Raw genomic sequence first — 27,770 nt, 5'->3', positions numbered from 1 at the left:
TCGGTTAGTGTCCAGACTTTGGCTCAGGTCATGATCTCATAGTTAATGAGTTCAGGCCCCACACAGGGATGATTGCTATCAGCACAGAGCCCACTTCAGATCCTCTGTCCCCCTCTCTCTTTGCCCCTCCCCTGCTCTCTCCCAAAAATAAAAAAAAAAAATTTAAATAATAAAAGCAAACTCTGCAAACCATCTGACTTTTGAAAGGATTTGTCATCTAATCAAGATTCAGTCTCTCAATAACTATACATAATTCCAAGTTCCCTTTGTTTGGTGGTTTGGAAATATTTACACCCTGGGGCAATGCTAAAATTTGAGATGACTAAGAGGTACCCAATACTGTTATTTATGGAAGCTGAGTATCCGGAACTATCCTTAAAGTGACCCCCGCCTACCTTAATTCTTGAAAAGTCTTCAAGAGAGCGGCTAAAAAGGAGCTAACCTAAGTAACTCTGGGAAATGGTGTTTTAACTGGAACCCTAAGGTTAAAAGCACTAGGAACAACACATAAATGCTGTACTCTAGTTGGGAAATTTGTTTCTCACGGGAGTATGGGCTAATTATTTGGAAACTGCTTTACATTTGTATCCTGGGGTTGAGCAGTTAAGTGGATAGTGGATGGTTCGGGCCAGGTTTCTCACTATCAGAGAGAGAAGCTACAGAAGAGCGAGGGGAAAGGCCAGGGTGAACCTTTGGTACTAAATCAGACTCCAGGACATCAGTATGAACTCACCCTTAGCTTAATATACATACAGATGGAGAGATACAGAACGACTATAGTTGTGTGCATGTGCACAGGACAGTAAACACAGATGGATTTCCTAGCTCTGTCTGCTCGGAGGGCCTAGGAGCAGTGACACTTCAGTAGCAACAAGCACACCCAGCACCCGGATCCTGGTTTTGAAACCATGACAGGAACCAAGGCTCCTTGGAGAAATGGCTGATTCTGAAGCTGGGACAGAGACGCTTCAAGATGAGCCTAGACCGTCTTCTTGTAGTACCAGAAAGTACCAGAAAGTGTTCCCAAAACACAAAAGAATGAGGGCATGTCAAAGGAACATAGAGGTAACCTAAAAAACTCCCAATGGCCAAAGCTGGAACAGTTTAAGCAAAAATACAAATGACTTAGCTCTGGATTACAGCCCCCTTCAGGAGGTACAGCTTAATTTCTCAGCACCTGAGTATGGGCTGGACTTGGTGACTCACTTGCAATGAACAGGACCCAGAAATCGAAAACCAGTAACCTTACAGTTTAACCTTGTAGCAGACATCACCTTCATCAAGCAATCAAAGCTAACAGCAGCAGTAACAAATCAGGTTGACTAGATGTCTAAGGGTAAATAAAATGTGTGGGGTGAAGGGCTATACCATGGTTTTTGTTCCTGAAAATTAAAAAAAAAAAATGGTTTACATCTACAAGATGCATGTATTCCACATTTTCAGGAGATGCTCAGTAACCATCCTGCTGTAGATTCAACTGCTTTCCCATTCTTCACTGGAGCACTGCTCCCCGTACTGCCTCGGGCTTCTGCTGTTTGCACACTCGCTCGGGGAGATCCCCTGGGAGAAGCCTCTTTCTTCTATAGTAAAACATCTCACCTCACAACAGCATCCCACGATGGAATGACAATGGACTGACGGGACCCCAGCACGTGTGTGTCATGCCCCACACATACTGGCATCCCATTAGTTCCACGGCACACTCTAGTGTCCAATACGTCCCGCCTCTGGCCTGTTTCTTTCTCCTGCCCAGGACTGCCAACTGCAGACAAGATCTGTAGCCCCCTCACCCCGTCCCACAGCTGATCCGCTGACCTGGGTGCCATGAAGGGCCATATTTAAGGATGGGGAATTGTTGGTGAAGATCACTGAAGATCATGGATCACTACCAGAAATAAGTCTTACTGGAAAACTGGACAACATCATTATGGTCTAATTAAATTTATTTTGATCCTCAAACCTTTAGGAAATGTAAAAAGAGCTGTGCAGCAATTAAACACAAATCATAACAATCGCAGAAATAACATTATGGGCCATTGCCATGGTCTATGTTCAGCGTCCCTATGAGGAAGGCATTATTATCCTCGTTTTAGAGTTGTGGACACTGGGGCTCCAAGAGGTTAAATAATCTCCCACAATCACACAAAATGTAAGCAGCAGCATCCCATTTCTGTTCTGACTGCAAGCCTGAAGCTCAGAGCCATTCGTCCACGCCTTCTCTTTGAGTTCAAAAACGAGAGTTACAGATATTTTAAACCTTGTGACACTGATCAGGAACAGTTTTAAATATTCAGTTTCCCCCTCTTCATTCTGTGTCCAAAGAAAAATACACATCCTGTGAGCTGATACCATCCAAACATTAATTCCTCACTTTAAACATCTACGCGATATTAACGACAGAGCACTTCTTGGGCGTTACCCATCAGACATTCCTGGCCAGCCAGCTCGCAGCTTCAGTTCTGACACCCAGTCAAGGCTGTCGTCGTCCTCCTCAAAATCCCTGTGAAGAAACAATTTGGATACTAAGCCTCCATATTAGGGGCACAGCAAGTATTTTTTTTGATGGCTCAAAACAGAACGCCACCATCACAATATTCACATTTTTGGAAAACGAGCTCCATAAGGCAACCGAACGGAGGGAAAACATTGTTATCCCTTCCACAGGATTGCTTCTTTCATGTTTCTACAACATTTGCAAATAAAATCCAACATATTAAAAAATAGTAAGTCCAAGCTAAACGATCATAAAATACGGCTCAGTCAGGAATTCTGTAATAATACTGTAACACATTACCCATCCCAGACAAAAGATCAAGATATAAACATTCATTTGTGATGTCAAGTAATATAACCAGTTCCTGCTAAACCTGAAATTAAGGTATAATTGACATCATGCACACCGACTAACACCATCTAGGTATATCCCAACATACGTGTCCTCTGCATCCAATCTAGGCTCCAGTCTCTCTGGGTCCAAAGTGACAGAATCGTGGCCTCCATCCACACTGTCTGATGCTTCTGTTTCTTCAGAGAGGGGGCCCTTCAAGAACTCTTCTGAGCCTTCAAGAGGAATAATAACAGAAATTATGCCAATTTTAACAGCATTTACTTATTTAGTGAACATAGGACTAAAATCCTCCAGAAGACAGCTGGCTAACTGAGGACAATGCCAGGCCCTGTATTTCTTCTGTAGCGCCTCCCCACATTACACAGCATGATTTCTGGCATAAAACAGGCCCATGAAGCATCAGTATCGCTATTAAATTTATAAGCAGAACTTTCTTCAAAAGAAGAATGCAGAAAAGTACACTTAAAACCTCCAAATATAAGAACCTATATTAAAGTTACCTTTGGATGGTTGTATTACAGTTGTTTTTCCTTTAAGCTCCCCACCCCCAACTTTTTCCAGTGGTGGAGAAGAACATTAGGGAATGGCAACCACAAGCGTCCCTTCAAGAAATTTTCCAGATGGCAATCGCTTTATTTTTTGCTCACGCAACAATAACCTAACACAAAAATGTGGGCTAAATCTTTATAAAACCCTTCAAAACAGAGCTATGGCAGAGTTTCTGAACAGTGACTTTCCTGAAACGACAAAACCTTTATCATTGGACCAAAAACAAACCCCAGGACCTACAATCGCTAAAACAAAATTCACAACCGTTAACCTTCCTGAACACTCCGTCCCGTGTATCCACCTGCGCCCAGGGTTCCTGTGACACAGCGGGGCGGTTCTATCAGGACACATCTCCACAATTCACCTACACTCCTCTAAACCTCTGACGTGAGGGCCACGTTCCCCCCACACTCTTTCAGGGGAGGAACTGTGTTTTATTCTTCCTTCTTCTTTTTTAAATCTTAACCTAGCATAAGTTAGGCACTCAATAAACACTAACCAAATAAACAAATACAACTAAATCTGTTACAGTAAACACAGTTGAGACTTGCCACAGCATTACATGCTTTACTTGGCATAATCTGTCTTAGATCTTAACCTAGCAAGATGGCTTAATAATTGAATGATCAAACTTATACACACATGTACACACATGTAGACACCCTTAATGCACTGCTTCGGCCTGGATTCCTAAAAAGAGTATTACAAAAGGTGATGTCGTGCAGTTTTAGTGAAAATGTCTGTAGAAACAATAAAAAAATCAAATCCTAATGATTTCTCTTTCTTGAGCTCTATTCAATTCGGCAGAATTCAAGCACAGAGCAAAAGAAATCTTGAAGTTCCTCCAAGTTTACTATGATGGAGTCTGAACTAAAGTCAGTAAAGCAGTGGTGTATTCTGCATGGTAAAAACGGACTACCCTCAGGGGCGCCTGGGTGGCTCAGTCGGTTAAGCGGCTCAGGTCACGATCTCACAGTCTGTGAGTTCGAGCCCCACGTCGGGCTCTGGGCTGATGGCTCAGAGCCTGGAGCCTGCTTCTGATCCTGTGTCTCCCTCTCTCTCTGCCCCTCCCCCATTCATGCTCTGTCTCTGTCTCAAAAATAAATAAAAACGTTAAAAAAAAAAAAAAAAACGGACTACCCTCCAAAGTAGTCCCACCCTTGTTAAAACCAACAAACAAGTAAACAATAAAAAGTAATGAAGGGGCGCCTAGGTGGCTTAGTCCAAGTTTAAGCATCCGACTTCGGCTCAGATCATGATCTCATGGTTTGTGGGCTGGAGCCCTGCATCGGGCTCTGTGCTGTGTGAGGAGCTTGCTTCAGATTCTCTGCCCCCCTCTCTCTTTGCCCTTCCCCGCTATCACACACACTCTCTCTCTCTCAAAAACAAACATTTAAAAAATAAATAAAAACCAAATAAAAGTAATGAAGCTCCATGGGAAATCTTAATTATAGCTCAAGACTGGCTAAAAAAAAACTCAAGAAAACCTAAAAAATACAATGTTCTGAATCATTTCATAACTTTAAAATCAGTTATAACTTCTGGGGCATCTGGGTGGCTGAGCCGGTTAAGCGTCTGCCTTCGACTCAGGTCACGAACTCCTGGTTCACGGGTTGGAGCCCCAAGTTGGGCTCTGTGCTGACAGCTCAGAGGCTGGAGCCTGCTTTGGATTCTGTATCTCCCTCTCTCTCTGTTCCTCCCCCACTCACACTCTGTCTCTCTCTCTCTCAAAAATAAAGATTAAAAAAATTTTTTTTTTTATAAAATCATTTACAACTTTAAAATCAAAGTTTCTGGGAGGGACAAATAGGGAATTATTTAATGGGTACGTAATTTCAGATTCGGAAGATGGGAAAAATTCTAGAGATGGATGGTGATGATGGCTGCACAACATATATGTATTTAATGCCCCTGAACTGCACACCTAAAAATGGCTTACATGGTAAATTTTAGTTTATGCATATTTTACCACACTTTAAAAAAAAAATCAAAGTGTTTCCACGGTTACGTAATAGACTTGAGTCACCTGGTCTATATATTGTGTATGTTTGAAACGCCAGGCTGAGATCAGCATTCTTGAGGATGTTCATCAAAGTTTCTGGAGTCTCTTTGAGCCACTGCTTACGGGTGCTATTTTCACTGTACTTTATTACAGAACCACCTAGTTGTGAAAAGGTAACTGTTAGTGCCACGTAAAAGAGATGTTCAGCATATATCTTCCAGACCATATTTTAGGCTAATTATATTTTACTCTCTACTAAAATCTATTTCACTTGTCTCCATGAGCACTGCTCTCATGCATGACACCTAAGATCTTTCACAGAGTGATAATAAAAACAACAAGAATGACGTCTAGCCCATTAAACAACCATTAGAAAATGTTCTCTAATAACACTGTTCGATCGGACTACTGACCTCTATCATCCCCGGCCCCTAAACTGGAGGCGAGGATGGCTGCATTTTCCAAAGCCGTGAGAGCTGTGTTGGGTACATTTTTCTCCCACTGTCGCCTGAGAGGACTTGGTGAACTGGCTTTCTTCGGATGGACTGATTTATCTGATTTCAAAATGTTAAAAAGGACTGCTAAGCATATTATTTATTCATCTATATGCACATATATGCTTGAACAACTATACGGAAGTCTTTCTTTTCTCTTTAAACTCACCTCCACTCACAACGATGTTCTTCTAAGTAGTAAAGGGAATGGAAAAAAAAAAAAAAAACCTCCAAATGAAAAAGTAAAGCTAATCATTAAAGTGAATTTTTAAAAATATTTATATACTATACAATGTACAAAGAATGAAGCCCTGAGAGGGTGTATATTTCTGGACATGGTTTCTATGGTAGATAGTGCAACAAATACTGTTTTTTCTAAAGGCTCTTACTGATCAACACTATTCTCTTTTTTTGTGAGTGATAAAATATTCCTGTACCATGAAATAAATCACTAGATAAGCAAACAAAAATCTGCCAGCCCACTTGCTCACGATACCTACAACCAAGTAAGGTGAAAGTTAGTATTCCTTCCATATTTCCCAGTTCCTCACTTACACAGTGACTCAAATTTGAATAACTTACCTTTCTCTTCATTTACTCTCCTCAGTGCACTTTCGATTGAATTTTTATGAATGCTTTCTAAATCAGTGTCGCTGTACTTTCTACCTTGTTCTTCCCCTTGCTTGAAAAGAGATTAAAAATAAAGATGAAGCAATGCTTGAATTGCTATAAACAAGGTAAAGTGTGCAAAGTCAGCTACCTAAATTTTAAATAAAGATTAATGAATTAAAAAAACATTAATAACTATAGGACCCCATATATAACTGTATGTAGAAGCCATATACATCATACATATGTAAGTTAAAAAACACATACATACCTATTTATGTATATTAAAGTCATACACATTACTAATCATTAATATTGATCGTTGCAACTATGAAGAGGATATATAAAACGACAGACGTCTTTGAGAGGCCTTCACAGAAGCAATGAGGAATGAAAATTTTCAATACGGTTTGCTGTATTGGGCTTTTCATGCTGGAATATCAAAGTGAGATCTTTTATAAAGTTGCTATATATACTCAAAACGTTCCCACTTTTCGGGGTGCCTGGGTGGCTCAGTCAGTGGAGCGGCCGACTTCGGCTCAGGTCATGATCTCGCGGTCCGTGAGTTCGAGCCCCGCGTCGGGCTCTGTGCTGACAGCTCAGAGCCTGGAGCCTGTTTCAGATTCTGTGTCTCCCTCTCTCTGACCCTCCCCTGTTCATGCTCTGTCTCTCTCTGTCTCAACAATAAATAAACATTAAAAAAAAAATTAAATTTTCCCACTTTTCAGTATTTTTCCAAATCATCTAAGCTTCTGATTTCATGAAGTATAGCAACACACTGTCTAGATGCCACTAAATCTGAATATATTTGAGAAGGAATACATATCCTGTGCCTCGACGGTTTCCAGCATATAGGTTCTCAATGATTTGTTGAATAAATAAACAGTAGGCTGTAGCTGGACACTGTTCCTTATTTCTATACAGTGGTTCTCAAACTTCTCTCCCCATATGGTGAAGGACCCACAATAGACAAAGAAGTCAGAATCTCGGCTGGGTAGTGGTGATGAGCAGTTTTAAAAGCCTTGAGAGGGGGACGCCTGGGTGGCTCAGTCAGTTAAGCATGGGACTCTTGGTTTTGGCTCAGGCGGTTTACTGAGTTCGAGCCCCACATTGGGCTCTGTGCTGCCAGTGTGGAGCCTGCTTGAGATTCTCTCTCTCCCTCACTCTGCCCCTCCCCCCTCAATAAATAAATAAACTTAAAAAAATATTTAAAAAACAAAGCCTTGAGGGGATTCCGATGTTCCATTCCCATTAACAGTCACTGCTCCACAGACAGCAGCCTCCGACACCATTCGTGGCTCCACACCACTCAGCTCTGCCCTCCTGCCATCATATCTTGCCGGCTTACTTTCTGGCTCTTTCTTCAATCTGCATACATTTTGCTCCCTTTTCATCTTGCGAGAACACATGGACATGTCCACTATAGGTAGGTATTAACATGACAGTGGTGGGGGTGCCTTGGTGTCTGAGTTAGTTAAGCGTCTGACTTTAGCTCAGGTCATGATTTCACAGTTTGTGGGTTCGAGCCCCACATTGGGCTCCACACCAATGTTTGGGATTCTCTTTCTCCCTCTCTCTCTCTCTCTGCCCCTCCCGAACTTGTGCGTGCGCTCTCTCTCTCTCTCAAAATAAATAAACTAAAAAAAAAAAAAATGAAACAAAACAAAATAAAATAAAACAAAAAAAAAAAACAAAATAAAATAAAATAGACAGTGGTGGTCACCTACAGCAGGAGTCAGGATTGTCTGCAAGGGGCCCAGAGAAAACTTTTTAGGTGGCTGGGATTTCTAGATCTTGATTGTGGTGGTGGTCATAGGACTGTATAAAATTTCCAAATTCATCAAACTCTATACTAATGGGTAAATTTTATTGTCTATAAATCATGCCTCAATCAAGCTGGGGAAAAAAAATAGATATGCCCACAAAATTAAAAAACAAAGTACAGGGGCAGGATCTATTCCATTTGGCCACATAATGGTGGATGCTGTTATTTATTTACAGCCAAATCTCCATTCCAAAAATTTCCAAGTTTAATTAGTAGTCCATTCCATAAACAGAAAATTTTGCTGTTAGCGCAAATTTTTTTTCTTTTTGGAATTAAAAGGTTGATTAAAATGTTGAAGAAAGAAAAAAATCATCAGTGTGACACAAGTTACTGAGTTGGGCATGGTAACACTAGGAAGCGGACCCACTGTTCCTATTCAGGACTTGACTGCAGTTTTAGTATCAAAGAGCTCCCAGCCACCCAGGGCAAAACAAGACAAACGGAACCCTGAATGCCAGGCTGAAAAGTGTCAGCTTGCTTTCTCAGATAATGGGGAGGCACTAAGAGTTCCTGAACAGAAAAATGTCAAGATCAAAACAGAGATGTAAGTATTATTTAGCCATAAAAAGGAAAATATTCTGATACAGGCTATAACATGGATGGACTTTAAAAACACTATGCTAAGCAAAAGAAGCCAGACACAAAGGACAAATATTGTATGATTCCGCACCTAGGAAGTATCTAGACCAGCCACATTTATAGAGACAGAAAGTAGAATGGAGGTCACTAGGAGCTGGGGTGGCTGTGCAGGGCGGGGAGGAATGGGGAGTTATTGGACAGTGGGCAGAGTTTCTGTAATGGGGATGAAAAGGTCCTGGAAACAGAGTGTGCTGCTGGTTGTACAACATTGTGACTATAATTGATGCTGCTGAATCGCATGCTTAAAAATGGCTAGAATGGTAAAATCCTATGTCATACATGTTTTGCCACAATGAAAAACAAACCACAGCCAGACTAAAACAAAATTTTCATGGCGGAAAGCAGAACAAAGTTCTCTCACATCTATATTGAAACCACTTGTCATCAAGAATACAAATGAAAAAAACGGGTTTGGGGCAGAAAAAGGAGAAAGAGAAAGAGAAAGAGAAAGAGAAAAAGAGAAAGAGAAAGAGAAAGAGAAAGAGAAAGAGAAAGAGAAAGAGAAAGAGAAAGAGAAAGAGAAAGAGAAAGAGAAAGAAAAGAAAAGAAAGAGAGAGAGAGAGAAAGAAAGAAAGAAAGAAAGGAAGGAAGAAAGAAAGAGAAAGAAAGGAAGGAAGAAAGAGAAAGAAAGAAAGAAAGAGAAAGGAAGAAAGAAAGAGAAAGAAAGAGAAAGAAAGGAAGAAAGAAAGAAAGAAAGAAAGAAAAAAGGAAGGAAGGAAGGAAGGAAGAAAGAAGAAACAAAGAAAAGAGAAAAAGCAAAGTAAATGAACCAGCGATTGATGTCCTAAAGTGGCTCAGCTGGCGGTGCAGGACAACAGCCACCAATTACTTCATGTGCCAAAGGATGAAAAACTACCGGCCAGGACGGACCAGGTCCCAGTCTTATAAACATCTCATGGCACTGGATGGTACCCAGCAGACAGGTGTTTCACAAACGTAATTTTAAAGCACTTACCATTGTGGTTGCCTCATTTTCCAAAGCTATCCTGATTCTGCTGGAGTCTGCTAAAAAAGAAAAGAGAAGGTAGGAAGAGAAAGCATGTACAGGCTCACATTATTAAGTTCCTAATGTGATTTGCACAAAGCTTGAAAGACAAGTGAAGATAAATGAAGTTTTTAAAGTCAAAGGGCCAAAGCATTAGCCTGAATAGGGATATCAAGATTTAGTCACCTAGTAATTAGAAAAGAGGCTATTTCTGCTGTTTTACTCCTAATGTTAACATCTTAAAGGTAAGGCATCAGTACACACTTATGCCAGCCCATATAGGCACTAGGAGGTAAAACACTCTGCATACCTGGAAGGTCATTATCATCTTCAGCTCAGGCTAGCTATGCAGTCTGTGCTCTCCCTGCTATTATAGCAGCTGGAATAGGTATCCCTCATAAGAAATGAGCTGCTTCCTTACCTACAATAGCCAAGCTATGTAAAGAGCCCACAAGTGTCCATCAATTGATGAATGGATAAAGAAGATTTGGCATACATATACAATGGAATATTACTCAGCCATCAAAAAGAATGAAATCTTGCCATTTGCAATGGCACGGATGGAGCTAGAGAGTATTATGCTAAGCTAAATAAGTCAGTCAGACAGAGACAAATACCATATGATTACATTCATATGTAGAATTTAGGAAACAAAACAGATGAACATATGGGAAGGGAAAAGAAAAAGAGAGAGAGGCAAACCATAAGAGACTCTTAACTGGAACACTTTGGTGGCTCAGTGGGTTAAGCGTCTGACTGTTGATTTCAGCTCAGCTCATGATCTCGCAGTTAGTGAGTACAAGCCCCACATCGGGCTCTGTGCTGACAGTGAGGAGCATCTGACTTCAGCTCAGGTCATGATCTGTGGTTCGTGGGTTCGAGCCCCGCTCGGTCTCTGTGCTGACAGCTCAGAGCCTGGAGCCGGCTTCAGATTCTGTGTCTCTCTCTCTCTCTGCCCCTCCCCTGCTCATGCTCTCTCTCTCTCTCTCAAAAATAAACATTAAAAAAATTTTTAACGAAAAAAAAATTCTTTTTAAAAAGAGAGAGACTCTTAACTATAGAGAACAGAGGGTTGATGGAGGGAGGTGGGTGGGGGATGGGCAAAAGAGGTGATGGGTATTAAGGCAGGCACTTGTTGTGATGAGCACTGGGTGCTGTATGTAAGTGATGAATCACTAAATTCTACTCCTGAAACAAATATTACACTGTATGTTAACTAACTAGAATTTAAGTTAAAATTTGGAGAAAAATAAATTGAGCTGCTTATTCCGTCACAAGGCACTAGCAGCCATCAGGGAGCTGGCACCAGGTCCCTTTGGTAAGAGTGGCTGATTTTCCCTGGCAGAGCCCTGCCATCCATGTTCCTCATTCATTCAACATTTTAAAAAATTGCTATTGAGCATCTGTGATGACAGGTGCCGAGGATACGACAGTGAGTAAATCAGACCCAGTCCCCGCCCTCACATAGCGTTCACTGTTCTGCTGCCACTGACCCTTGATCGGGTGGAGATGCCACCAGACACACGGTCTGACATGGTAGCACTTCTCCACTGCTTTATTCCTCTTTTTAGAAACTGTAAAACTAGGGGCGCTTGGGTGGCTCAGTCGGTTGAGCGTCCAGCTCTTGATTTTGGCTCAGGTCATGATCTCAAGGTTCATGAGTACGAGCCCCACGTCGGCCTCCCTGATGGCAGTGCAGAGTCTGCTTGGGATTCTGTCTCCGTGTCTCTCTGCCCCTCCCCTGCTCACTCTCTCTATCAAGGTAAGTAAAAAAGAAAGAAAGAAAGAAAGAAAGAAAGAAAGAAAGAAAGAAAGAAAGAAAGAAAGAAAGAAAGAAAGAAAGAAAGAAAGTTGTAAAACTACACTTAGCCAAACTATCTTGAAACTTATCTTAAGACTTTTTTATTGTTGTTGCTCAGCATTTTAAAACTATTTGCCACTCCCCTGGGATGCGGACAAAAGCCACAAAATAGTATGTAAAGTACAATTAACACTAAAGCAAACTGCTGAAACAAAGGGAACTGGCCACCCCTGAAGGAATGGAGAAAAGGCTGAATTACAAGACCAAAGGGCTCACATTACATTCTTACAAAAATAACATTTAAAATTTAACTTTCAGAAAGCAGTACAGTTTTTGAGTGTTTCTTTTGGAGTATCCAACGCGAAGACAGTGAGAACCAAACAATGGAGGTTTTGCAACATGTCCCTACAGTGACTGGATGATCTATTTCTATTTCTGTCCTCTCTTATTCTGGTCATAGCTACCATCTTCGTTGGATCTCATCAGATGGAAGGTCTGAGTCACTGATGATAAATAAAAAGGAACAAAACAGGGGCACCTGACTGGCTTAGTGGGCACAGCATACAACAAGTCTTGATCTCAGAGTCGTAAGTTCGAGCCTCACGTTGAGCATGGAGTTTACTTAAAAAAAAATTTTTTTTTAAATAAAAGGGACAATAATAGCTTTGAAAAAATTAAGAGATGACAATTTCCAAAGAGACAATAAATTACATTTGAAATTTGTTCAGGATTGACTAAACATGTATGGAAATTCTGTGCAGCCATTATGTGGACAGTTCCAACTTCCGAAAAGGCTGTTTTTAAAATTTTGTTTACCAGATGATTCTTTGGAAACTTGGGGATAACTTCCTAGATTAACATTGCATTTTCATGGTTGTATTCCTAGGCTAGCCCACAGAAGCCTTCTACCTGACCAAAGTAAACATGGTACTAATAATGAAACAGAGAACAATCTTCACACCCCTAAAATCTCCAAACTAGGCTTTTTGATTCCTAGCAGACTAAATATACAAGAGTCAGTACAGAATTACATCAGAAATAGCAATAAGAAAAATTTGACTTTTAGGAGTATCTCTGAAATTGTCTCCAGTAACTTGAAAATCATATTTTTATTTTTTGTTATACTACATTTTAAAAGAACACTGAGCAAAAAATAAGCTGTCCAAAATTCTTACTTTTTTTTCTTGGTGTACTATTCTTGGAATTTTTGGTTTCTTCTAATACCTGTTCACCATATTCTGTGATGATCTGAAAATTTAAAGCAGAGAATTTAAAGATGTGGAATAGGCTTTTCTATAGACATTGCCATAATGTCATTTAATTATCAACATTCTTCCCCACAATCATATTTACAGTTGAAAAGTAAAAATACTGGGGTGCCTGGGTGGCTCAGTCATTTTGAGCATCTGACTTTGGCTGAGGTCATGATCTCACAGTTTGTGAGTTTGAGCCCCGCGTCGGGCTCTGCTGACAGCTCAGAGCCTGGAGCCTGCTTCAGATTCTGTGTCTCTCTCTGCCCTCCCCCACTCACTCTGTCTCTCTTTCTCTATGTCAAAAATAAATAAACATTAAAAAAACTTTTCTAATTAAAAAAAGGGAAGTAAAAATGCCATTTAGAAAATACATATCATTTAGGCACACAAGTAGATGTTTCTGTAGGTCTAGAAAAATATCTGAAAGCTTACACAGACAGATTCTGTGATTCTATTCTATTCTCAGGGAATAGCATTGCGGAAGGGAGAGAAGAAAGGAAAGGAAGTGTGTATTTTTTTAATACAGTTCTGCATTATTTGCATCTTTATAAGCATGTACAACATGTCAGTGTTTAAAAGATAACAAATCACTTTACCACACTCGAAAACTGCTCACAGCGGATCCAACACGTATCATACCTCTGGGGGTAAGCACTGGCGGACAAGTCGAGCCAAGGAACTTCTAGAGAGAAGTGTTGTAGCAGAAGGGCGATGTGAGGGGTTCCTCTTAAACATCTGCTTGATCAGATGCTGCAGCTCACAGGAGTACTGAGAAGGCAGTGGCCTCAGGGACCCCTGACATATTTTGAGAATAAGACTTTTCCAGCTATTTGCCTGAAACTAAAAGGTAAAACCGAACTGTAAGAGCAGATACAAGGGGAGAGGAGAAGTAAGAAATTACCAGCTCAACTGAATTCTCATGAATCATTTTAATTTTATAAATGTATCTGCTGCCTGGTCATTTTTCTTCCTGGGGGAGGGGGTTCCTTAAGGTACTATTTGAAATCTTACATTGGGTTCAGAAGAAAGGTAAGCATAAAAAGTGCAAAACTTCCCCACCTAGAGAAAGTCTTAGCATCAGTGCCAGCTTTGGGTACACTCTCATTCATAATCAATGTGTTTGCAGATACACATTTTTAACATATTTTAAAAATCAAAGTAACACATACATGTAGCTTTTTAAGAACTCAACGGTACTAACAGCCTTATGATAAGCGTAACATCCCTTGGAACCTCAAAATCTCCCAGGCCTGCCCCCCTGTGATGCGTACTCCAGACTTTTCCAGCTTTAGACCTCTACTGCCAAATCCCTTTTACCTTTCATGTCATCAAAGTAGCTTTTAAAATTTGATAAGCAATAGAATGGGATACAAAATGACAATCCAGAATAACATTAAAAAAATCTCTACTGCATAATAGACACTGGAATGAAGATTAGATGTTGGTTAGCCCCGGTAATACTCAAGTAAGAACATGTTGGCATTCTGCCTTGGAAGGGCGCTACGCTATGGATGAAATATACAGGTGAAGATATGAAAAAGGAAAAAAATCAACACATTACAAGAGAAAAATTCAGGTAGTGAAACATAAGCGTGAATCTGCTTTGGAACCATTATGCCAGGTTTCTGCATTTCCTAAAGGTTGGAGAACTACTTTTGCCTCAAAGCAGATGAGAGAACAGACGGTGTGCCGAACATCGAGGCCCTACACTCCTGAATTCTTATTCTTGCTAGAAAAAAATACGAACAGGTATATGAAAGTCTACAAAAAAAAAAAAAAAGACAAAATCAGGGGAATAAAGAATATAATCCTAAATAAGATACTGGAATTTTAAAAATTATTTGTATACAACAGTGGTTTTCCACTTGAGCTACACATTAGAATTAACTGTTTTAGAACCACTACCATCCAAGACACAATCAGGGATTTTAATTCGATTAGTCTGGCATAGGCCCAGACGTCACCATTTTTTAAGGTTTCCCAAATTGTTCTAATCATGCAGCTGGCGTTATAAACCACACATATTCAAGGAAGACAGCCTCTTACCCTCATGTGCCTTCACTGTGAGTTCCTTTCACCTAATGGTGGTGAAGGCTTTTTCTCCTTCATTCACTCTCATATGTTCTCAAGCACGTCTGTAAAGATGCTTGGTAGAGGGGGATGGGGATGGGTGAAATAGGTGAAGGGGATTAAGAGGCACAGACTTCCAGGTATGAAATAAATAAGTCACAGGGATGAAGAGTACAGCATAGGGCATATAGTCGATAATATTGTAATAACTTTGTGTGATGACAGAGGGTAACTACACTTACGGTGAGCATTTTCCATTGTATAGAACAGTTGAATCACTATGTTGTACACCTGAAACTAATATAAGACTCTATGTCAACCATATTTCAATTACAATTTTAAAAATCAAAAATTAAAAAAATGCTTGGTTAGAGCCAAGTTTCAATCTGTGCCCAAAGAACAGAATTTATTACTACGCAAGGCTAAGACCTAACAGGGACTCGTATTGTTAGTTCTGTGTTAATAAACAAGTGCTCAATAAGCAGGGCAAGTCATTTAGCCTCTTCTTTGCTACATTATTTCTTAAAATATCTTGAAAAAATAAATATAAAAACAATTTTTTCCACAATAGCCAAAAGGTGAAAATAACCCAAATGTCCAACGACAGATAAATGGATAAACAAAACGTGGTATAAACACACAATGGAATATTCAGTACAGAAAGGTATGAAATTCTGACCCAAAAGGAAAAGTACTGTGTAATACCACTTACATGAAATATCTGGAATATGCAAATTCACAGAGACAAAAAGCGGATTAAAGGTCACCAGGGGCTGGCGGGGAGGGACAGGGATGAGAAGTTATCGTTTAATGGGTACGGAGTTTCCTGTTTGGAGCCATGGAAAAGTTCTGCAGATAGGTAGTAGTAATGACTGCACAATATTGTGAAGTAATCGGTGCCACTTAAAATGGTTAACATGGTAAATCTTATGTTATATATATTTTACCAACATAAAAAAAATTGAGAATAGCGGAAAAAGGGAAGGAAAGAAGGAGGGAAGGAAGGAAAGAAGGCAGTCAAGCAGGCAAGCTAAATATACAACTACAAAAACTAAATCTTGGAAATTTCCTATTAGTATATGCTACAAAAGGGGCTCAAGGCAAAAGTGATACCAATGGAATGAAAACTTGTGTATGAACTCATCAGCGAGAAGCTGGAGGAGGGTAATGTATCCTCCAGACTGACAAGGTACTTTAGTACTGAAAAACGAAGCAAGTCGGTACCATTTACACCGAGTTTTATGCAGGGTAACTTACAGAGGGGGGTGATGGGCGGGCGGGTGAGGCAGGAGGCGGATCCAGGCACTACACAACTATTCTCTGTCCCCATTCTTCACCCCTTCTCCCCAGCTATGCTGACTTAACCCCCAGCTTTTATGGAGTGAGGGGCATGGTGGTGAGGCCACAAGGCAGTTATCTAAAGTGGTGCCAGCTGTGAGCCAGAGGGAAGAACAAGACGGAAGGCCAAAGATGGAGTCTATGCGGTCAGCACTCCTACATTAACCCAGGAAAGCCAACTGCCAAGTGGAATCTGGTACATTCCTGAGGACATAGCCAGACATTACAAGAGGCTGCCTTTTCCATTTTGCACACCATACTTACTGGATGCTTAAGGGTACAGAGTTCATACAGAATGCATCCCAAGGACCAGATGTCACTGGAAGCATAAAGAAGCAACGTAATGACAAATGGGTTATGAGTGAATATGTGGAATATAAAAAAAAAAACAAAAAGAAATATTACCTTTAATAAGAATAGGTGTCATAAGTAATTCCTAGCCATTACAATAAAACATATGATAAAATAATAAAAAAGATAAAATAAACTATATGGTAAGTTTGGTCTAACACTTAGATATTTACTAACAGGAATGTTCACAATACAACTCTGTGTTCCCCAGCCCCTACCCTCCCAAATCAGGGTGGTTCCGGTATGATTTCAGCAGCATGTGGTACAAGAGGGTGTATCTGTGGACTCAGACTAGCGTAGTTGGAAGGACTTTAGAAGTCATGCAGCGCAGCTCCCACTCAGACCCGTGTACAGCCCCAGGCCCTGATGAACAGCGCTCAACCTCGGGTGGGGCCCACGCCCCTGCTGGCTGGCTCTGTGGGCTGGCCGTCTTCCTTATCAGAAGCTAAAATGTGTCTCTTGGGAACCCTCACCACCCCGTGTTAGCTCCACATACCTAAACAAAGAGAATAAGCCTACTCATCCCTCCACAAAACAGTTCTTCAAAAATCAGAAAACTGACTTCTCTAGTTTGCTCCACACGCCCACCCTTCTGCATACGAAGCATCCCCTTTTCCTCCATCGCTCTCACCGCCTGGTTGCCATGCCCCAGACTTTTTCTATGTGATGTTCTTTGCATTTTAGCTAATGGCTTTAAGCAACCGTTTCCCCCAACTTTTTATTTTGTTTTTAATTTCAAACCTACAGAAAAGTAAATGCCCGCATGCTCTTTCTTAGACTCCCCAATGTTAACATTTGCCACGTTTGCAGGCTATTGCCCTCTTCCATATAAATCTGAACCTCTTGAAAATAAGACTGCAGACAGCAAAGCCTTCACCCCTAACATGTCGATACGTATCTCCTAAGAACAAGGAACACTCTTCCTCATAAACACAAAACCATGATCACGTCCAAGAAATGTAACCTTAATTCAGTAATATTATTGAATATTTGTCCAAACTCAAATTTCCCCAATTGTCCTCATAAGTTCCTGGACAGCTGTTCTATTCCCATTTCACTCAATTTTACTCTTAAAGGAACCTATTCAGTATGGATTATCATGCCTTTCCATAAATCAACTCGACAAAAGGTAACAAGAGCCTTTAGGTGTTTCTACTTCTAAGAATTCATGCCAGGAATGTGTAGAAAATAATGACCTATGTTTAGACACAACAGGTATATTAATTACAATACTGTTTGTGATGCTGAAAATTGGAAATATATCATTAGATCAACAACACTATTTATGAAGAGTTTAAATGCATGGTGAAATGAATATGATATAATGTAAAGTAAAAAAAAAGCAGGAAGCCAACTTGCATATAGAGTACATAAACTAGGTTTGGGGGGGAAGTGAATGGATGGAAAAAACACCAAAATGTTATTAATAGCAGGGAAAAAGTGACAGTCATATCCTTTCTTATATATCTCTCTATTTCCAAAATTCTCCCTGCTCATCCACTCCATCAATGCGCACGTATTACTTGTATTCAGAAAAATATTATTTTTTAAACCATAAGGCCTTAATATTCTCTCCTTATATTTAATTAACCTATCGGTTAAGTGCTCATTATCCAGTCCTATAATGTTAACTCATTGACATAACCCAGTGGTCCCCGAATTCTGCTGCACATTGGAATCATTTGGGGATCCTGGAAATTACCGATGCCTGCTTCCCACCCCCAGACATTCTGATGTAAAGGGCAGAGCTGTAACCTGTGCCTTGGGATTTTCAAAAGTGGGAGCGGCAGAGTGTGAGAAGCAGTGTTATCATTCACACTGTCCCTAGACATGACTAGCCTTTCCTTCAGCATTTACCTTTGGCTCCTTTCAGCTCTGATTAAAACAGTTGGGAAACTGTGACTTTCATTTAGAAGCCTGGGCATTCTACATTGCTTTCAAATATGTAATTTTAAAGATCAAACTTCACTTGAAGGCTGCAGTGCCTGTCGCCAAGCGGTCATGCTTGCATCGAATTAAATACATTACTTACCTTTTATTGTTATAAGGCATGTTTTCCCAAATTTCTGGGGGCACATAATAAGGTGTTCCCACATATGTACAAGCAAACGCCATAGGACTGAAACCATAAAAAGGCAAAGAATGATTATAGAGCATTCCTGAAGAATGGAGGTTTTGATTGCTACAGAACAGAAGTACATACCTGGAGAGAAGACGGGCAGATCCAAAATCTCCCAGTTTTACTCTTCCATTTTGGGTGAGGAAGATATTCTGCGTTAAAAAAGAAGACCTCAGATTATGTCTTCCATCATTCACACATAAGGCAGAGATTTCCGGAGAAGCTGTCTTTCAAAGCCCACTGATGACAGAGATTAAGGGGAGAGATGCTGACAGCTGAGTCCCTGAGTGGAACACAAAAGGACAAGATACCCTCTTGACAGCTACATATTCCCCTGCTTGGAAATTCAGGATCCCTGCTTAGAAATCAAACAAGTGAGCTTAAGATTGTATCAGCAGAGCCTGATGGACCGCCTGGGAGCCTGTGTCAGCATGATGCCTCCGTGTGGCTGGTCTAGGTCTTGACCATTTTCCATCAGAGATCATATGGTCACAGTAAGCAGTCGCAAAGAGGGTGTGGATCATATTAACATATACTACTAAAGAGATTTAATGATCTTTTTCAGGTAGTACCTTATCTGGCTTGTATAAATATTAGGATGACAAATATTTCTAAGCTAAATAAAAATGTCCCCAAAGGAAACAGAATAACACAGAAAAAAGACCGAGTGGAACAGTTTTTGTTTCTGTTTTTGCTTTTAGGCCCCACAAGGTATTCCACTTACCTTGGACTTGATATCTCTGTGTAACACGCGTTTCTTGTGAATGTGATTTACTCCAAGACACATTTGTGTAAACCAATTAAGTATCTGGAAGGAAAAAGGAGGCAATAATTGCAGGAAGGCAATAACTGGTTTGTGTTAACCCCAAATCCCAAAGAATCGTCTCTAGGCCTTAGTTGACCTGGGTTTTCCATAATGTAAATACAGAACTCCTAAAAATTACATAGTTCAACTAAGATTCAATGTTGCCTGGAGAAATTCAGAAAAACCGTGAAGCCCATGTTTCATCATCTTACATATGATCTAAATAACAACTTAGTTCAATAAAACTCTTGCTATGGTTTTCTTGAATTCAACCAAATAAAAGTATTTCTTAAATATGTATATAAAGATAGTTCACCACTAAGGAATAAATACACTACTCCTTTTTGTAATCATTATGTCAGATTTTCATTTACTTTGTCAGAATGTTCATATGTTAACATTAAAGGATTTCATTCTGTTGTCAACAATCCTGTGAGGTCAGCATTTTCTGCTCATAAATCCCCAGTCAATAGTACTCAGAATTTCCAGGTGCCTAGGGAGCCTATGTTTAAATGTCAAACTGATTTCTTTTTCTTTTTTCTTTTTTTAATTTTTAAAAAATAAAATGTTTTTTAAATGTTTATTTTTGAGAGAGAGAGAGACAGAGTGAGACTGGGGGGAAGGACAGAAAGAGAGAAGGAGACACAGAATCCAAAGCAGGCTCCAGGCTCCGACCTGTCAGCACAGAGCCTGACATGGGGCTCAAACTCACCAGCTGTGAGATCATGACCCGAGCGGAAGTCAGATGCTTAACCGACTGAGCCACCAAGGCGCCCCGATTTTTTTTCTTTTTTGCTATGGAGATTCATTCCTTTGAAGTCAAGGTTGACTTCCTTCTCTGGAACCCATATTTTTAATACCACAACTTCTAAATGAAAAATATTTATACCAATATACTTTCATAACATGCATTATTCCCTAAATCAAACTAAATCTCATTAAGGTTGTTTATTTAAATATTTTCCTTAGTCAATTCATTTTAATAGTATTTAATACACATTAAATACTTTTAATTAATACAATTAATTTACAATTAATAAATTAATTTAATTTAATTTAATACATATTAAATACTTTTCCATTAAAAAGGCAGGAAGTACTAGACTTAAGGGAATGTGCTAATCTGTAAAAGGAAAAAGAGTGAGAATATATACTGTCAAGAAAAAGGAATTTACGCTTCATTCTTTGGATGATCCTTAATGCAAAATAAATCCATCCACCTTCTGAAATTTCAATACAACACACTTGTGAATTTTAAATATATAGGGCAATATATGAATCAGACAATTTTGAAATTCTTCTAAACACATAAGTTTTATTCCTTGATATTTTATAAACAGGGGTGCCTGGGGAGCTCAGTCTGTTGAGCACCCAACTCTTGATTTCAGCTCAGGTCTTGATTTCGGTTGTGGCTTCAAGCCCTGTGTTGGCCTCTGTGATGGGTGTGGAGCCTGCCAAGGATTCTCTCTCTCTTTCTCTGCCCCTCCCTCGCTTGCACTCTCCCTCTTTAAAATTAAAAAAAAAAAAATTTTTAATGTTGATATTTTATCAACATATCTATTTAACTTCCTAAAGATATCTCAGGCAGCCAGATCTTGAACACAAAGCTGTAGCACTGATAACGGAAATGAGTTGTTTCTAACAAGTGTGAATCTAACAAGTGTATCAGGTAATCACAGGTACAATGCCTTTATTTGAACTTCTACAAATTTTACAAGGAAAGTTTGCTTCCAAACCTTGAGAGAAACTATATAAGTCAGTCTCTTACCATATCTTCAGGAAACAACTTTCCTTTCTGATGCTTAATCTTTTGCATGAGGTCCCCTCCGTCACAATACTCCATCACAATATACAGGTGTCCCTCAGCTAAAACAAAAAGAAGACTCTTTAGGAAAGCCTGGTGGCCACAAATCAAATTCTACATTGCATGTATTTGGGGGAATTCATATTTACCTTCAAATGATTCTTTAAAGGCAACAATATTGGGGTGTTTCATTTTGGCTAACAGAACAGCCTCCTTCCTAGAATTCCGTGTACCAGAGAAAGACTAGAAAAAGATTTTAAACAGCATAAATGTAATACTTCATTTTAAAATAGATAGCTTTACAACAATACAGTATACAGTTGACCTCTGAACCACACGGGGGTCAGGGGCAATGGCCCCCGTGCAATTGAAAATCCACATGTGATACGTGACTCCCCAAAAATGTAGCTACTAATAGCCTTGCCAATAACATGCACAGTCAGTTGTCACACATGTTGTATGTTTTATGTATTATATACTGTATTCTTACAATAAAGTAAGCTAAAGAAAAGAAAATGTTATTAAGAAAATCACAAGGGAGAAAAAATACATTTATACTACTATACTGCGTTTATCAAAAAAATACTCATATAAGTGGACCCATGCAGTTCAAACCTGTGTTGTTCAAGGGTCAGGTGTGCTTTGTATACTTCAATGCTAGATGCAGTTTTAAAGCACTGCACTTTGACCCAACTTATGTTTATCAAACTCTTAAGAGAAAATGTGGTGATTTTTTAATTATGGCTGTATTATGCTTAAGCTGACCCCTTATATCCTTACAAACATAGAATATAAACCAGTTTTAATACAGTCTAAGAGGGGTGCTTGGGTGGCTCCGTCGGTTAAGGATCTGACTTCTGCTCAAGTCATGACCTCACAGTTGATGGGTTCAAGTCCTCCTAGGGCTCTATGCTGACGGCACAGAGCCTGGGGCCTGCTTCGGATTCTGTGTCTCCCTCTCTCTCTGCCCCTCCCCCACTTGCCCTTGCTCTGTCTCTCTCTCTCTGTCAAAAATAAATAAAAACATGAGAGACATGTGGGGGAGGGGCAGAGAGAGAGAGGGAGACACAGAATCCGAAGCAGGCTCCAGGCTCTAAGCTGGCAGCACAGAGCCCAGTGTGGGGCTCGAACCCACAAACTGTGAGATCATGACCTGAGCCAAAGTCGGACGCTCAACTGACTGAACCACCCAGGTGCCCCTAAAACATTTTTTTTAACATGAGCCTGAGCATAAATTTTTGGGGGAGCCAAGATGCCATTAACAATAGTTATCCTTAAAGAAAACCTGGGGCTGTCATGTTTTACTGTCTGCATTTGGTTTTCCAGACCACTGGCCCAGATGAAAAAGGAGACTGATGCGTTACTGTGGTAAGGATGGAAGGAGATGATTTACAAAAGAAGCTTCCAAAGCTGTTTGTCCCCTCACTTATTCTCTGAGGACGAAATCCTGAATGACTTATCTTTCAATTAAGAAACTGCCATTGACTACATACTAGCATAAGGGTTCTCAGAGCAGCACCGCCACCATCTGGGAACTCCTTAAAAATGCAAATTCACAGGCCCGCCTGGACCTACTCAACCAGAAGGGGGGGCAGCCATCTGTGTTTTCACCTCCAGATGACTCTGAAGCCCACCTGAGAATCACTAAACGAGGTCAAGAATGCAGTGGGGAAATACAATTCTGAGAATTTTATTAAAATGTATTTTTAAAAACTTGATCAAGACATTATCAAGCTGCCTCCATGGCACATTCTTTTCTATGACACATTGTTTCTATGACAACTATGATAAACACTGATAAGTCAGCACCTTCCTCATCTTACAAGGAAATAAAACACAAAACTGAGCCACAGAATACGTTCCCTGAGACCGAAGGTTGGCACTTTAGGTTTTTGCTCTTCATGGCATTTTTATGCTCCATTTTCATTAATATGACACCTGAGCTGCTGTTGGCAAAGATTCTTACCCTCTTAGGTACGCAAAATTGGAAATTATTACAAATTATTCCTTGAGATAAAAGCAACAGCAATTGCCTCCTGGACTATTTTTCTCCCTTATTGTTAATTACAATATCCAAAAATTCATATAAAATATATCAAGACATGCTGGCTCAGTCAAAAGAGCATCTGACGCTTGATCTTGGGGTCATGAGTTTGAGCCCCGCATTGGGTGTAGACATTTAATAAGTTGTATTAAGCAAATGTAACTTAAAAAAATATATATATATGTACACACATATATATATGTACATATATATATGTACATATATATATGTGTGTACATATATATGTATATATATGTATATATCATATATATATGATATATAGATATATCAAGACCTTGTAAAGCTAATGAATAAACTCATTACATCTTTTGCTCACAAAAGCAATTCCATGTTAAATCTCAAGAACTTATTTCCCTGGCCAAATTGCATGTACACTTTCGACATGAGCTAATTGCTTCAGGAGGTACCTTGGGAAGCCTTATTTCCTTCATGGCAAACGTCTGGTTACTGTTCTCTTGCTGAACCAAAAGGGCTCTGCCGAAGGAGCCCTCTCCAATTACTCTTAGGACCGAGTAGCCATCCATGCTGGGCACCCCACAGCCCTCCTCCACTCGCACCGTCACCACAGCCTCTCCCAACCTGTATTCAAAAACAGAAATGTTGACAAATGTATTTTCAAAAGGCAGAATCAATTCAAAGTAGCTCTAATCACCCTAATAGGACGACAGCAATTTATTCCTTGTCTACCGTTAAACAGGTAGACACTGAACACTCACGCCAGCTTTTATAATCCCGAATAAAAACCCCATTTACAGGGGCACCTGGGTGGCTCAGGCAGCTAAGCAACTTGATTTCGGTTCCAGTCATGATCTCACAGTTCCTGAGTTCGAGCCCTGCATGGAGCCCCACATTGGGCTCCACACCGACAGCATGCTTGGGATTCTCTCTCTCCCTCTCTCTGTTCCTCCTTCAATCATGCTTGCTCTCTCTAAATAAATAAATAAATAAACCTTAAAGATACATTTACAGAACTGTACTGCATTTATCAAAACATCCATGCATAAGTGAACTTAAGCAGTTCAAACTCGTGTTGTTCAAGGGTCAAGCGTGGTTTGTATACTTCAGTGCTAGATGCAGTTTGACAACACTGCACTTTGATCTCGCATGGTCCCTGCCATCGCACGTGCCCCAAAGCAGAGACCTCCGACCTCAACAAATGCAGGGTGGTGAGTCTCACAGAGTTACGCTGGCACACGGCAGAAATATCCAGAGGAGTTAGGAAAATGGTATTTAACTGAAGTCTGAAGGATGAATGGAAGTTGGCCAGGGAAAGAGAGAAGAGTGATGTAGGCAGAGGGGCTGGCATATTTTAAGAGCAAAAGAGACTGTTCAGTTCAAGGAAGTGAAAAAACTGTAACAGGCTGGTGAGGCAGACAGGGCCTTGTATGAAAGCTACTGTACGTCAAGCTCAGGTGGCTGGATTTTCTCTTTGGGGTAATTAATGTGCTGTCTCTGAAGGATTTTAATCAAGAGAGCATATTAGAAAACTCACTCACTCTGGCTGCAGAGCGAATGGATCGCAGAGGGGAGGGCGCCTGAGGGCTGGAGTGGGACTCCAACAATAAAAAAGGCAAAAAAATGATGATGGAGTAGAAGAGGGTGGTGGCAATGGCGATGAAGAAACAAGAAGGAAATATGTAGAAAGAATTGGCAAGGGTTTTAGCAATACATTTATGGGGAACAAGCTGGGAGAAGGGGACAAGGTAGACTCCCAGGTTTCTGGTATAAACTGGGTGAATGACATCATTCCCTGAAAGAAAGGAAAACCACAATGGTGGTGGTGGTAGTGTGTGTACGTGTGTGTGTATGTTTCTGGCAGTGAGAGTGTGGCAGGGGCGGGGAAAGGCATGGTGAAGGGAGACATGTTCATTTTAAGACACGTTGAGTTGGAGATGCCTGGGATTAAGAAAGATAAATACTGGGGCAGCTGGGTGGCTCAGTCAGTTAAGCCTCTGATTTAGGTCATGATCTCTCGGCTGGTGAGTTCGAGCCCTGAGTGGGGCTCTGTGTTGAGCTGTCAGCCTGTGTCGGATTCTGTGTTTCCCTCCCTCTATGCACCCCCTCTCTCTCTGCCCCTCCCTTGCTCGCTCCATCTCTCTCTCTCTCTCAAAATTAAAGAAACATTAAAAAAAGAAGAAGAAGAGATACGTAGAGCCTTTGAACTTCAGTGTCCCTTTCTGTATTTCTAGGATGAAGCAGTTAGCTGGATGGATCACAGGTAAAAGAGAATGAATATAAAGTTCCTAACACTCTGCCTGGTACAGAGGAGACCCTGGATAAATGGCAGCTATTATTATTATTATTACAATTTTAGAAAGATGATGCGATTTTTTTCACTGTAGGAAAAAAAAACTCACTAGAATGAATTACCTTAGCTTTTAGAAAGCTTACTTGTAGTTTTGTTTTTGTTTTAAAATCACACCACAAAAAAAAAAATAAATAAATAAATAAAATAAAATAAAATAAAATCACACCACAAAGAATTATGAGGCACGGAGAGCTCCGTAGGTAAAGCAAAACTCACAAACCAAAATCTACATAGTACAGGGACCTGTAAAATGCCATTTATATTCATGCGTGTCATAGAAGGGCCAGGAAACTCTAGAAATTTCTGCATATTGACTAACTTAGATGCATTGTGTTCAAAACCAATTCTTTTCAGGAACATTCAGGTTTTCAGTATATTCAGGGATCTGAAAGAAAAGTTCTTTGCCACTATTCTAGTTGACTCTTGGTACTACCCGATTTAACAAGGGGGCCAAGTTTTCCCATGTTCCTATTCTTTTATTCTTCAGGGTCTTTATTTTATGTAATGGACAGTAACCGATGAGGAAGGGCGATCACTGATTTTTCTTAACTGAAAACCAGCATTTATTTGGTCCTTTCTGCCCTATTTGCCCATTACTCAATATTAACACCCATATTTCGGTAAAAGACCTGTGTATACTCTGAGCGTCACAAAGTCCCTTTGCATGCCTCTCCCAATCAAAAACTAGTAAAAGTGATTTGCAAATGGCCAGAAATGGGAGCACGGGTGCAAAACCTTGGCATTCAAGCTTAGAAGGTGTCGCGTGCGGGAGGCCAGCCGCGCCCAAATCCTTCCTCCGGGAGAAGCCGCGCCACCTCGCAGTCCTCCACCTGCACCTGCGGTGCACCTGCGCGGCGCCGGGCGCCCAAAGGACCCGAGGCTGCGAGGGAGAGGGGGGAGGGGACCTGCGGGCGAGCGGCCCAGGCCCGGGGCGGAGCTGGGGTGTGGATCCTCGAGCGCCGAGAGCCGGTCTCCCGCTCGCCCCCGCCGCGCGAGGGCATCGCCCACTCCAGGGGCCCCAGGCCGCCACTGCGGTCGCGCTCATTCTTCCAGAGTCTCCGTGCCCGGCGGTGGCACCGCTTACCAGCTTCCCCGGCGACCCGAGCCGGCTTCTGCGTCCGCGCGTTTCCGCTGGGCGGGCCCAGCAGGTCGTCTCTCGGGTTGCCGGTGAAGGAAGGTCCCCGGGTTGGGCGGGAGGCGCTGTTATCGGAGTAGCCGGGCCTACTAAGGGCGCGTTTTAAAAATTGTTGATCCACGTTGCTCTAGAACAATGCCAGTAACATTGAGGGGAAAGAATCTTCCAGCAACGTGAGTTTTGCCTCCAATTTAAGCGAACGGCTCATGTAGACCAGTTTCTTGGGCCCAGCATTCCCCTTACTAGCTGAGTGACATTGGGCAAGTGTGGAGAGGGAAACAGTCCCCCCAACCCCCATGTCCATATCCTTCTCCATGGAAGTTGTGGATGTTAGGTTCCATGGTAAAGGCAGTTAAGATTGCAGGTGGAATTAAGGTTGCTAACCAACTAACTCTAAAATATGGAGATGACTGGATTCTCCAGGCAGGCCCAGGGTGATCACAAGGGCCCCTGCAAGTGGAAGACAGGGGCAGAGTAGTGGTCAGAGAGATCTGAAGATGGAGGTCGGGGCCATCAGCCAAGGGATGCAGGAGGACTCAAGAAGCTGGAAAAGGCCAGGAAACAAATTGCCCCCTTGAACTTCCAGAAGAAACACAATCCTGTCTATACTTTGTTTTTAGTGCAGTGAGATCTAATCCAGACTTCTGACTTGCAGAAGAGAATACATTTGTGTTGTTTTAAGCCACTGTGTGGTGATTTGTTATAAGGGCAAGTCTAGAAAACTCATACAGCAAGTCATTAAACCTCTCTGTGTATGAGTATAGGACCTG

The 27,770-nt window shown here is 40.9% G+C and overlaps 1 protein-coding gene across 2 annotated transcripts; it reads right to left on the bottom strand.

Moving 5' to 3' along the window:
- Positions 1-1,936: 1,936 nt before the first annotated feature.
- Positions 1,937-27,044, bottom strand: NEK3 (NIMA related kinase 3). 2 transcript variants are annotated; one of them, XM_042907553.1, is made up of 17 exons: positions 26,950-27,044; positions 23,965-24,136; positions 21,642-21,735; positions 21,457-21,554; positions 19,608-19,691; positions 18,968-19,035; positions 18,797-18,883; positions 16,678-16,732; positions 13,645-13,845; positions 12,928-13,000; positions 9,922-9,968; positions 6,476-6,575; positions 5,813-5,953; positions 5,424-5,558; positions 2,934-3,060; positions 2,420-2,500; positions 1,937-2,310 (listed from the first exon to the last, which is right to left on the bottom strand). In XM_042907553.1, the coding sequence occupies exons 2-17, from the start codon at positions 24,079-24,081 to the stop codon at positions 2,283-2,285; spliced, it is 1,536 nt and encodes a 511-aa protein (XP_042763487.1). In that variant the 5' UTR covers positions 24,082-24,136; positions 26,950-27,044; the 3' UTR covers positions 1,937-2,282. The 2 variants fall into 2 exon arrangements, with proteins under 2 accessions (XP_042763487.1, XP_042763399.1); XM_042907465.1 differs by having other exon boundaries at positions 9,922-9,971; positions 26,950-27,042.
- Between the last annotated feature and the right edge of the window lie 726 nt (positions 27,045-27,770).

This window comes from Panthera leo, chromosome A1 (genome assembly GCF_018350215.1).
Source record: "Panthera leo isolate Ple1 chromosome A1, P.leo_Ple1_pat1.1, whole genome shotgun sequence".
NCBI classification, from domain to species: Eukaryota; Metazoa; Chordata; class Mammalia; order Carnivora; family Felidae; genus Panthera; species Panthera leo.
Note: the sequence above shows the minus strand (reverse complement) of the source record. Positions and strands in the feature narration are given on the sequence as shown.